The sequence below is a fragment of the Saccostrea cucullata genome, unplaced genomic scaffold, assembly GCF_032062105.1.
Source record: "Saccostrea cucullata isolate Sc308-1 unplaced genomic scaffold, CSIRO_AGI_Scuc_v1 ctg15684, whole genome shotgun sequence".
NCBI lineage: Eukaryota > Metazoa > Mollusca > Bivalvia > Ostreida > Ostreidae > Saccostrea > Saccostrea cuccullata.
The window spans coordinates 1-13,138 of NW_026941227.1; the positions used below are offsets into that span (position 1 = coordinate 1).

The 13,138-nt window shown below is 34.1% G+C and overlaps 1 protein-coding gene across 1 annotated transcript; it reads right to left on the bottom strand.

The window, feature by feature from the left end:
* Positions 1–2,959: 2,959 nt before the first annotated feature.
* On the bottom strand, positions 2,960–10,324 carry LOC134257467 (perlucin-like protein). The gene is made up of 5 exons (XM_062740082.1): positions 10,231–10,324; positions 9,137–9,234; positions 7,432–7,528; positions 4,728–4,944; positions 2,960–3,035 (listed from the first exon to the last, which is right to left on the bottom strand). Exons 1-5 carry the CDS (start codon positions 10,277–10,279, stop codon positions 3,014–3,016), a joined length of 483 nt encoding a protein of 160 aa, XP_062596066.1. The 5' UTR covers positions 10,280–10,324; the 3' UTR covers positions 2,960–3,013.
* Positions 10,325–13,138: the final 2,814 nt, after the last annotated feature.

The following is a 13,138-nucleotide window of genomic DNA, read 5'->3' on the forward strand; positions in this document are numbered from 1 at the left end:
ACAACATTGCTCGGGAACACGCACATGAAGAATGGTAAGTTTTTTTTACTTTTTAGAAAGCTTTTAAGATATTCTTTCAATTTTACTGACAAGGAAAATTTAGAGGATGTATAGAGTGTCTTCTTTTACGATTTAGTATTCATTAACGCGGCATTTATATACGTAAAAATTTTGAACGAAAACTATTACATATCCAGTAAAAACAAAGAACTACTTACCATAATGCGACAATTTGCTCTAGAAAATCTGTCACCGAAAAACGCACGTGAATTCCGCAAATAGGTAGATTAAGCTATACGTGATAGGTTTAAATACCTAGATAGCTATTTTTAGCTATATAGGTGGATCTAGTGATTTTCCTGGACCTGGTACCTGAGAAACAAATGTTAGCAAGTCCTTGGAGGCATTCCTAGATGAAATACCAAGTATTTCCTCTCTCTTTTCCATGATGGATCAATCTGAAATACTTTGATAAAAAATTGTTTAGGCTTATTCAGTTAGATCTATTTGCTTTTTCTGTTTACCATTTTGTTTACCATGTTTACAAATGAGAATTTCATTAAATCTGTTTGGTAAAACGTTTTGAGTCACTACATGCCTTGTAATTCAATTTATCATTTTCTAACATGCATAATTTATGGGGGAAAAAAGAACAGGAAAGTCAACACTTACCAATATTTAGTGAGTAATAATTTAGTCTTCTTTCAAAATTACGCGCTTATATTATTCTACTTCCGGTTGGGATATATTAGATATCGAGCCCGGTCGCATTACATTTTACCACTAGTTACACGAACACTGTCGCTCCACATTTCTCCTCTTTATATTAACCATGATTAAATCATCTTTCAAAAAACCTTCTCACCTATTCGGAAAAACATAAGCCTCGAAACCCAACACTTTTTTTTTTGCAAAGATAGACAAAGATAGGCATAAAACATTTGGGCGTAAGTTTAGCTCCCCCCCCTTCAACAAGCACAGTCATTGGAGTTAAGATAAGAAATGGGTAATGGGTAGTGTTTACAAAAAAAGAGGATTTTCGTGTTTCGAAAATCTACACATTTCACTTTCTTTCTTTTCTTTCTTTCTTTCTTTCTTTCTTTTAAATTTCTCTACTTTTTTTTTTGCTTGTCAAGTTTTTTTTTGTTTTGTTTTGTATAGCTTTGAATTTTTTCTATTTTTCTCTTTCTTTCACTTACCCCACCCCACCCCACCCTACCCCTTTCAATTTGCTTCCGACCTTAATGAAAAAATACACAAGCCAAAAAAAGATAAATAAAAATAAATAAGTAAATAAATAAAAAACAGATTTTAAAGTCGTAAAATGCATGTTGTCATTCAAAGAATTTTTTTTTTTTTTTTTTGGCCTGCAGGAATTAAAAGATCTATTCCCTAGCAAAATTGAAATATCTAATACTTAAAAAATATGCATAACATAATTAAATTTTTCAAGACTACAGTACTGTCTATATAGAGACTTTGAAGAATTTATACTTACCCCTACTCATAGGTGTCGGAAGCAAATTGAAAGGGGGGGAGGGGGCTAAATCAATACAAAAAGGTAAATTCAAATTTTCAATGCCCATATTATGTCTATTTTTGCAAAAAAGTGGGAGGAAGCTAAGCCCCCCCCCCCCCGGTTCTGAAGCCTATGCCACTCTAAAATACATATATCTTAATAAAGATGGGGTAATGAGTTGTAATCGGCAATGCAGCATTTCATCTTCATATATTCCATAAGCAATGGCTCTTCCATCGTACAAATCAAGAAACCAATATTTAATCAACGTAGCTCATTTTTAATTTTCATTAATTTAAACAAGTATAAATATAAGCAATAAGATTTCTTTTGATATGTTTGTTAGTAAGGGAATTAACATCTCATCTATTGTATATAAGTGCCGACTATAAACATGATAAAATAAAAATTTATAAATAAATTCTTGACTTATCTATTGTATTCTGTGAGGAAGATTATTTATAATATCATCCATATCTGCGTGCGGACTACATGTACGGTACATAAATGAACACACAAATCGTGTTACATATCTAACAGTGTTAAAATCGTGTTACCAATACATTTCGTGGTTACTCAATATTAATGAAATTCGTGGGTATCTATTTATATATGAATCTATATTTAGTTTTGGGGATGTGATCAAGTACAAGAAATGACCTCCTCATGAACGAGAAGAATGAAAGCAATCCACAAAAATTACCCCACGCATTTTGATGATTCTTCAGTAAAATCTTTTTTTTTTTCGGTAATTCAGTTTTCCAATAAAGTAATCATCATACTGAAAGAAAAGGACCTGTCTAAAATGATTTAATGATGTTTAAATTTTTTTTAAATAAAGGTTAAAAGTGAAATTTTATTTGGATTTGAGTAAAATTTATCAACAAAGGGTAGGGCAGGGTAGGGAAGGGTAGAGAAGGGTAGGGCTGGGTAGGGAAGGGTAACGCGGGGTAGGGAAGGGTAGGAAAGGGTAGGGCGGGTAGGGAAGGGTGGGGCAGGATAGGGCAAGGTAGGGCGGGGATTTGATATGGTTCTGATTCTACATCTGCAACAAACATTTTAATGTCAATATGATAGACATTTCTAAAGAGTAAGATGCTAAAATATATATATTATATAATATAATCCCCTTATGAGAGGACCTGACCCTTAATTTTAACAATTTAAATTTCCCTTTACCCAAGGATGCTTGGTATGAAGTTTGGTTAAAATTGGCCCAATGGTTCTTGAGAAGAAGTCGAAAATGTGAAAAGTTTACAGACGGATAGACAGACAGATGGACGGACTGGGACAGACAAAATGTGATCAGAAAAACTCACTTGAGCCTTCGGCTCAGGTGGGCTAAGAACTTTAAAGTGACAAAAATATGAAAATACTCATTATATAATGATATAATTCATATATACTCTGAAAAATAAAGACACATTCTAAAACTTTCCATCTCGTTTTATTTCATCTTCAATGCAAGATTGTTATAAAATAATGTTTCTTTTCTCATCCCACAAGTAGGCCTGTTCTGTAGAAAAAAAGAAAACACATCATATTAATTTTAAAAAAAATGTAAATTTTATGTCTAATAAATTGACTGGCATGCATAAACAGGTCGAGACCACTAGATTTTCTGACGTCAGAATAAATTTGCATGTAAATTAGCTATCTGTTTACTTTACCCACTGATGAATGAGTCGCAATGCATTGTGGGCTACTACAAGTACTCAGATGTGTTGAAAATAAAGGCCAACTTGAATTGTCCCTTGGAAACTTATTTTCAATTCTTTTTTGGGATTTATGGAAGAAATATATAAAATGATGTATAATCTTTCATTTCTATGCTCACGTTTACAAAATTTGCTTTATGAAGCCTTGTATATCAATTTATAATACATCGGCCTACACTATTGTTCGAAGAGACGTACTTGTAGGTGCTATCGTGTCGATATATAAAGCATTGAGTTTTTTTTCACGTGATATACGTCTACATAGTTTTAGACAGCAGTACAAGGTGCGCTTTTATTATTTAACCCCTAAATATTATCATAAAGATTTTAATGTACATGCAAACATCAAAGCGTTTGCACATTACTCGAACTTTTGAATCAACTATTAATCATATAAAACAACTCCAATATTAAATGTGAGCATGGAGCAATGTCTTGGGAATGTACTCTTTCAATTTCGGACTTAAAAAGTGACAAAGAAGCTCTACGGTTTTTCCGGTGACGAAGTGAATATTATTCAGAAATCGACGAAAACCACGTGTCGCCATTGAATCGTAAACACGTAGTAGAGTGTCATGCTTTCGGACTCATTCACTTGATTGGCGAACGAGTGTGACGAAGATATCGTCACGTGTTGAAAATTGCCTTCCATATAAGGTAGTGGTCTCGACCTGATAAAGAGCATAAAACATTTTTTTTTTCAAATCCATACAATAATTTGTCATGAAACCTCATTAATACGGTTGGAAGGTAAATAAGGTAAATGAATTAGATAAACAAGATGTGTTTGTGTAACACTATGTCCTCGACAGCCACGTAGCATTGTTTTTGAAAGTGGGGGGGGGGGGGCGGGCAGCCAGAGAAAAACTTTGTTTGACTTAGCTGAAACACTTGACAAGCAAAAAAGGTAAATTGCACAAACTCGAAATTCTATTTCGGAGGGGGGGGGGGTGGAATCCAACTTTTTTCATTGCCAAGTTCTTTCAGTACCAATTTTTGCCAACCAACCTTTCAATGAACATTTCTAATAGTAAAAGTAATGTTGGCAAAAAAAAGGGGGGGGGTGCAGACCCCCTCCCCCTCCTGTTGCTACGTGCCAGCTCGATGTTAACACAATTCTGGAGTGGGACGTAGACTGAAGGGGTTTTGAGGAATTTGTTCACCCAGTAGGTGCTGGCATGAAAAAGATTCATCTCTGATCGATGGCCCTGAGTGCCGAGTATAGGACAAAATTTGCAGCAATTGTGGCGTCTCCATATGAGTGACAAATTTTCCAGAGAGACGTTAAACAATATACAACCAATAATCAATTTCAAACACATTCTATTTCTACGAAATGCAAAATGGGTTTTTGCTTCGTGAATATGATACATGTATTGTAATTGAAACCGATCATACGTTTTAGCGAACACTCAAGCTTTTTCAAATCAATAGATATACATGATATACTAGTATATTGTAAATAATATTAATGTGAAATAAAACGTTACTCAATTTCGCAGATGAATCCCGCTTTGACAGTACATGTATTGTCATCCCAGTGGAAATTAAACCCCGTAAAGAACATAGCACAGTCCTGATTACTGAGGTTGTCTGGCTGGTGTACAGGTGACCGTGCCCAGTCATAAAATGATGCAACACTCCCTGTGGATGGCCACACCCACTCTCCTTCTTTGGCAATGTCAGAAAGTCCTATCCAGTATCCATCTGCAATAAAATTGTAATAATAACGAACAGTGAACCTTATAGAAAATCAAAGTACTGAATCGCGGTGACGTCTTCAAGTAGAATGTGAAATTCATCCCCATGTAACTGGCACATACAAAAATTGAAATCTAGGAGAATCACTAGAAAGAAAAAAAGTGAGCATCACCGCAATGCATTTTGTAACTTATTTGATCTATAAAAACTGAATTAGTTATCCTTAAGTACCCGTCACCATAAGCAGAAAACACCTCGCATTTCTATTCAAATTATATTTTGATTTGTTTCTTGTTACACAGTAATAAAGATGAACATTATATCCAATGATATAAACAAAAAAGTGAAGGCACCAGGCTTATATAAAACCGCTAAATAGAACGTGTATCCTGCCAGCGTCATTTTGTCCGATGCATCTTAACTCCCTCACCAGGGTCCTCTACAATATTCCAACACACATGTATTAAAGACACCCACCACACACACACAAACTCACACACCTTAGTTAAACTTTTCATACCTTTTTCTTAAATTTTAATTTAAAATTTTATTTCAATAAATGTATAATCAGAGGACTATTGTAGGAAATTAGGCTGGACTGAGGACATCGGCCTGGATAATTCAGTGGTTAGAGCACCTGACTAGAGATACAGGGGTCCCGGGTTCGATTCCCGGTCCAGCCATATGTTTTCAATATATATGTATTTATGAATTTTCAATGTATGTTTACTCATTCCTCCTTTCCATACTACACTACACTTTCTTAGAGAACTGATAAAAATTAAGGTTTTAATATTTATAATCAATCTTGCACATGTTGCAAGTGCTATTGTTTACATATTAGCAACATATCTCTGATTTGATTCTTGCCCTCTACTTAAGGTATCATTTTTTAACAATAAGAGTACTGAATTGTCCAGAAGAGCGGTGATCAATAAGAAAATGCAAATCGTAGTGATCACAGGGTTCCGCCATTGAAGCTATAGAGCAGCTATCGAGGCTGACTTACGTCACCTCGAAAAAATCTATAAATAAAAGTCTGTAAACAGGGCAAAACACGCCCCCTGATATTCTCGAGATAGAATCGGGTACCTACAGGATGGGTAAGCATCCCCTTTTTGACCAGCTATAGATGCTCTGAGCACTCTGTGGTAAGTTATAGAGACAGAGTAATGATTTTTATAAGCGTGTTGTTGAACACCGGGTATTCATTCATTCTCTTTAATTTTTTCTCCTCACAGGATTACCCCCCCCCCCCCTTGAAAAAGCATTGTAAAACACCCTGCTTTCCAATGTAAGTCGAAGAAAATCGTAATTTCTATATAATCTTTACAAAAAATAGAATTTAGATATTTGTTACAATTAAAGTTTTTTTCAATGAAATTTTTGACGGTTTTTAGCCAGAGGCGTAGTCACAAACTTAAAAGTGGGGGGGCTCAAGTCCAGAAATTCTTTGACAAGCAAAAAAATAAAAAAAAAAAAAAAAAACACTTAAAAGTGGGGGGGCTCAAGTCCAGAAATTCTTTGACAAGCAAAAACAAAAAAAAAAAAGTGGGGGGGGGGGCTCAAGTCCAGAAATTCTTTGTAAAGCAAAAAAAAAAAAAAAAAAAACTTAAAAGTGGGGGGGCTCAAGTCCAGAAATTCTTTGTCAAGCAAAAAAAAAAAAAAAAAAAAAAAAAAAAAAAAAAAAAACAATTTCCCAAAACCGAAAAACCAATTTCGGGGGGGGGGGGGGGGGGGGGGGGTAGTGGCCAACTTTTTTTTTCAAAGGCAAGTTATTTTCAATTTTAATTTTTCTACACAATTTTATTATGCAACTATGTATTAATATGATTTCAAATTAGCTGTGATTTTGTTCTTCATTAAAAAGTGGGGGGGGCACAGACATACTCTTGCCCCCCCAGATCTGAAAGTGGGGGGGCTAGTGCCCCCGCTGCCCCCCCTGTGACTACGCCTATGTTAGCAATATATATCATATCACCGATTTCACGATTCAGTCTTTTAAACCCCAAACACACAAACATGCCATCAGCAGATTTTGACATCAAACATATGTACATACATGAACATTTTTTGAGAAAGATGAGATAGAGAGAATTTTCTTTAATACCAAATACACGTAGCATTTCATTGCAACTGCTCCAATGAAGTTGAATATGACATATAAAGAGTGGTTTGCCTTTTTAGTAAACCTACAATCTCATGTAAACCTAAGGTAGAATCTCAACATCAACATCCATTTTACTGTAACCTACAAGATGGTCGAAAACATCTTGTTTGAGTGGAACGTTTTATGGGCCACTTTTGTAGTTTTCGTGGTATGAAGAGACCCACAATTTATGTCCTCCATGAAATGTAATTTTTCACATACGTAACTATACTAAGTGATTCTTAATCCACGATTAAATCCCCACGAACCCATATTTTTCTGCAAACCACAATTTGACCCCGCGAAAAAATGTGATATTTGAAGATAAAGAGAAGTAAGCATACTTTGTGGATGGGTTCCAACGATATGTGAGCGGAGAAAGTTATTTTCGTCGGCTGTCTCAATTTCCACCAACTTCGAACCATGTTGTTGGCAAATGGACTGGTACAACATGCAAAGTAAATATTTTCAAATTCATAAATTATATGCAGCGACAGACAAGAAAGAAATTTTTTTATTACCATATACAATGTAGTGTAAAATCTTTTTTACTGAATTGCATGGGCATGGCACGTAGTTCACTTGAGACATTTTCCATGTTTTACTGGATTTAAAGAACATGTAGAATGACAATGAGGTCGAGACAAGTGTGAGCTTGACCATTGATGTCGGAACTAGCAAATTGAAGGTGGCTAAGGGAATTCGAAGGGTGTTTTTTTTAAGTATTTGGTGTGTCTAAAAAACAACCGGTAAAAAATCTGATTCATAAATGTAATATGCATGATTTATTTTTTGTAACTCATTTTACCCGGGATTATTCTGATATGAGCTATAGAAATGATTTTTAAGAAGAATACTTTAGATAACTACATAATTTTTATACACATAAATATTTTTAATAATGATTACGTAAAATCTAAGTATGTTCTATATAGTATGTTACTGGCCTTTGTAAATGACTATGAACAATCTTTTCTCATAAGTCTTCAAATGTTTTGTATTCCACAATATTGGAATTTTTTTTAATCTAAATGAAGTGACTATTTCTTATAAAACGGCTGATTAAGTTGGAATGTTGGATTCATTAAGGTTCATTTCTCTACTCATTCGTATTAAATATTTTTTATTCTTATGAATTTCCTTAGGAAACGTGTTTGCAAAGTAAAATATAAACAATTATAGAATAACTTTTGGAGGCAAAATTTGACAAAAATATACTTCAACTTGACAAAGAACCGCGAACGGTAGTATTGTTCTCCCGCCTACCTCCAAGTCAATTTTCAAAAGTTAACATATTCGATGATTTTTTTTCACTTTTTATAGATAATCATATGGACTTTCATAAAACATTACTTTTTTGCGAAAACAAAGAGAGATGACTCTAAAATTTTGGTAAAACTTGTGTTTTTCACTTTAGAAATCAATGGAAAACGGAAAATATTTTTAAAACATCTTTCCCCCCCGTGTCACAAAAATTCCTTTTTACAGGTAATATGGAATGTTATTTCACAAATTCATACCAAAGCTTTTTGTGTGACACAGGGGGGGGGGGGGGAACATATGTTTATTGACAAAAAACGATAAAAATTCTTATATTCTACCAATTTCAAAGCGATATACAACTGAAACATTATATTTTATTGAATTATTTATGTTTTATTTATTTGCCTAAAACATAAGAAAAGATATAAGGAATATATAATCATATCCAGGACTATTTCAAAATACGGTGATGCTTGAAACTCCGATTTCAATGGAAAATATCGTCTACCCCCCTTTTTTCAAGAGCTGGATTTATGGATAATTTACTGTTAAGCGCTGGTATTAGGACGATTTATCAATTACCATTAAACTGTTCTTTGTATTTAACAAAAATTTTATGGTCAAATTGCTATTCATATTGAATTAATTGGTTCCAAAACGTAGGCGGGAATCGAGAGTTAGCGTGCGTGTTTCTTTAGGAATAATAAGCATTTTTGTCAATAAGAGTTATCTCTCTTTAAATTATCAATAAACCTTAAATGCTAAAAATACAATTACAATGTATACCTTAGCTTTCATGAAGTCCCCAGGAACATCTTTTATAAACAGATAGCAGGAAAAGCCATGCTTAGCCCAGTGCTGGGGACAGTCCTGTGTCCATACGTCTAAAATTGAATTAAAAAAAGATATTAAAAAAAAATAATTCTTATTTCAGAATAATTCAAGTTACGTTTGATTTAAAGACACTCAAATCTATATTGCGTCCAATAAACAATAATATAGTTTAATATTGATACATGTGGTTTTATTAGAACCATTTCACTCTTAGTTTGGACTTTCAGTAAGGCGTGGCATTCTCGAAGCTATGTAATTACCGCCACTCAAAAGGCGAATAGATTCTCATTGGTTCAGAAATTAATTACATCAGGAACTTTAAATTGTTGTTGACAATGATGAGACGACTTAAGCTCCACCTCTGTGCAGGATGAGACAATGTAATTGGTAATTCGATACACTAATTGGCATTTGCCCGAATTTCTATCCCATTGTATATTTCAACAGTGAAGGAAAGTTGTGTAAATTTTAGAAGCTAAGAAAATTATGTAACGTCGAGAATGCCACGCCCTACTGAAAGTCCAAACTAAGTGTGAAATCGTTCTACGTCCTCAAACAAGTAAAAATCAAACGTAAAATTCTGTTGATAATCCTAGTTATACCCCCCGCTTGAAAAGCGGGAGGGTATGTCCGTCTAGCTGTACGTCCGTCTGTCCGTCCATCCGTCCGTCTGTTACACTTTGGGATACCCATCTCTTATTCGCAACTCCTCTCAAACCACTGAATGAGATTTGAGGAAACTTTCACAGAATCTTTATTACACATTGTCATTGTGTAACTCTTATTTTTCTTTTTGATCCGAAACATTTTTTTGGGTTTCCATAGCAAAACATATAGACTGCCATTATATTAATATGGGAGGCGGGGGTATCATTTATTGAGCACCTTGCTCACAGTACCCCAAGTATTTATGATTAAAATCTTAATTATTAACTTGTCTAAATTAAACTAATTTCTTTTTACAGCAATACAAAAAGTGAATAGCAGTTCTTAACCTAACTATATATTAGACATTTTAAGCAACGTATTAACGATTCTATACATACCTTTAAGGCAGCAAATAAAAATAAAAACAAGGAAACTGTTACAATGCATTTCTCCAGTTTTAGCTTTTTCAAGTTCTTATCAGTGTGCATGCAGTATTATGCAATCCAGCTATTCTAAACTGATATGTACATTTTGGACATAATTTTATCATAAAGTTCAAGGGTCAGACCGATATTCTTTCCATCTGTTTGATATGTATAATTTCAATATGAAATATTGCTGAATTGGCGTTAGACAAAGATCAATTAATAACTAGTGCTAATTGTAACGGGGACCGTTACAGATGTTCCCCAAACGCTCCCCAACTCCTTTTAGGTGCCATATTCCCTGTAAGCTTCATTAAATAAGACAAACTCTGTGCATTTTTGACTTTAACAACGTTTTCTCAGAAGGATACCAATTACATGTATATTCAAATTTTAGCCTTGCACCCGTGCGCATGTGAATGCATGTGCGTTATGATCATATCATCTTGTCTACACTTTCTACAAATTTTAATATACAATGTATTAAAGCATTCAGTCCAAAAGTATGAAAAATCACTCTTTCAAGTGTATTTTTGATTTCACTCGTTCCAAATGCACGCACGTGCGTGCACGTGCATGGTGACCATACCTTCTTGTAGGAGTCCCTTATATCTATCTATATTCTAAATCCCATCTTGTTTGGTTGAAAAACAAGGGATTTATAGCCATTTCAAGTTTCAGCCAATCAGATTGCAGCACACGTGCATGCGCGTGATTTGATGATTTTTTTTTCTATATCGTGTTGTAAGATATCCTAATGCATGACTATGTTTTTATTTTCAAAGCATTTTGTTAAAAATCAAAGGAGATATAGCCATTTAAAGTTTCAGCCAATCAGATTGCAGCACGCTGGCATGCGCATGCTTTCATGAAAATTCTTATATATCATGCTGTAGATCTTCATAATGTAGGTCTATGTACAAAATTTTAAAGGATTATGACAAGAAACAAGAAAGATATTGAGACTTTAGTTTCAGCCAATCAGAGCGAAGCGCACGTGCATGCGCGTGAGATCTTACGTTTTTGACCATGTCATTTTGTCTATGCTTCTTATATATACTTATAATATGAGTTTCAAAGCATTTCATCAATAATTTAAATAGTTACGTCTGTATCAATTATATTGGACATTTCTCGTGTTGCACGTGCGAGCTCTTGCAAGCACATGTGCATGCACATGCTTTCATGATATATCTTATATTACAGGCTGTAGATCTCCCTAATGTATGATTATGTTCAAAATTTCAAATGATTTTATCAAAAAACAAAAACGATATTGAGACTTTAGTTTCAGCCAATCAGAGCGAAGCGCACGTGCATGCGCGTGCGATCTGGCTATTTTGACCATGTCATCTTGTGCATACTACTAATATATCCTTACATTATAAGTTTCAAAACATTTCGTCACAAAATAGAAAAGATACGGTTATATCCATTATATATTGGTCATTTTAAGTTTTGCACGTGCGCGCTCTTGCAAGCACGTGCGCGCAAAATGACCTTGATTCCGCAAATCTACATAACATGCCTACTTACCCTAAAAAGGTTTCACCTAAGTCGGATGTGTAGTTTACAAGATCACTCGCGTACAAAATTTTCCCAGGAAGAAAAATAATAATAAGAATAAGAATAATAATAATAAGAAACAGAGTAAAAACAATATGTTCCCCAACTTCGTTTGGGGAACATAATTACATTTCCCATGTGTTTGTCTGAAAAAAAAAATTACAAATAGTACAGATACTTTATTGTTACATAAATCTACGTGTTCATCGACGGGTGCTGTTAGAAAAATCGTGTGTAATCGGGACAAATAGAGAAAGAAGCGGGACTTGTAGCACGTGAATTTGCTGAATCAAGGGCATATAAATATAAGGATTCCGAATAACTATCAGATTTTTATTTCAAGAAATGATCAATTGCGGAATAACTTTATGCATAAACGCCTGGGGTAAAAATTTCCACTTTTAATTAGACCTTTCTGAGAACTTCAAAGAACCTTGAAGCATATTGAGAAGTATATAATGAAAATTGTTGCATGAAAAGATTCAATTTTCAAGATTCATTTTGAGACATTTTGAAATAAATTATGAATTCAAGAGTTGTCCTTCCTGGTTGAGAATCCCTTAAAGTCAATAAGTTCTGTTAAGTTCAATATAGTTCGTAAGTTCTATGGTCGATGCAATGACATTGTCAGCATATACAATTTAACATTGGATTTGTTACTGCCGTTTTTATACTAATTCTTAATCCTTTATTTATATACTGAATTGACGACGGATTTTCCCGTTATTTCCCGATCATGATAACGAGCACATGGCGGGTGTGACAGGTCAACAGGGGATGCTCACTCCTCCATGGCATCTGATCCACCCTGTATGTTTTGGAAGTCCGTGTTTTCTCTGCTCGTATTTTGTATTGTTTTATGGACTTTTGATCTTGAATATTGTTCGTTATCTCTATATTTTCCATTGAAAGAGAAAAATCTTGTTTATTTTTTGCACAGTTGATATTAGTCTGGTTAGATAATTTAAAGTACAAAATAAAAAAAAGTTATAGTAAGAATAGAGCTAGAGAAAGGAATAGAGAATATTTTAGAATTCAAAACAGTATACAAAGAAATGTCACAATGCCTTGCTGAGGGTATTAATATATATATTGAAAAAAACGAAAAACTTAAAACAGAACATGAATATGACAAAGTAAGATGTAAAAATGTAAGGTCTAAGACACAATGGGCAAACGAGTCTGACAGCTGGTGCACGAATTATTTTTTGAAAACTGGAGAAGAGCAGACAGGAGGCAAATACAATAAAAGAATTGGTAAGTGATTCAGGAGAAGTAAAGAAAGAATTACATTTTGTTTTGGAAATGCAATAGA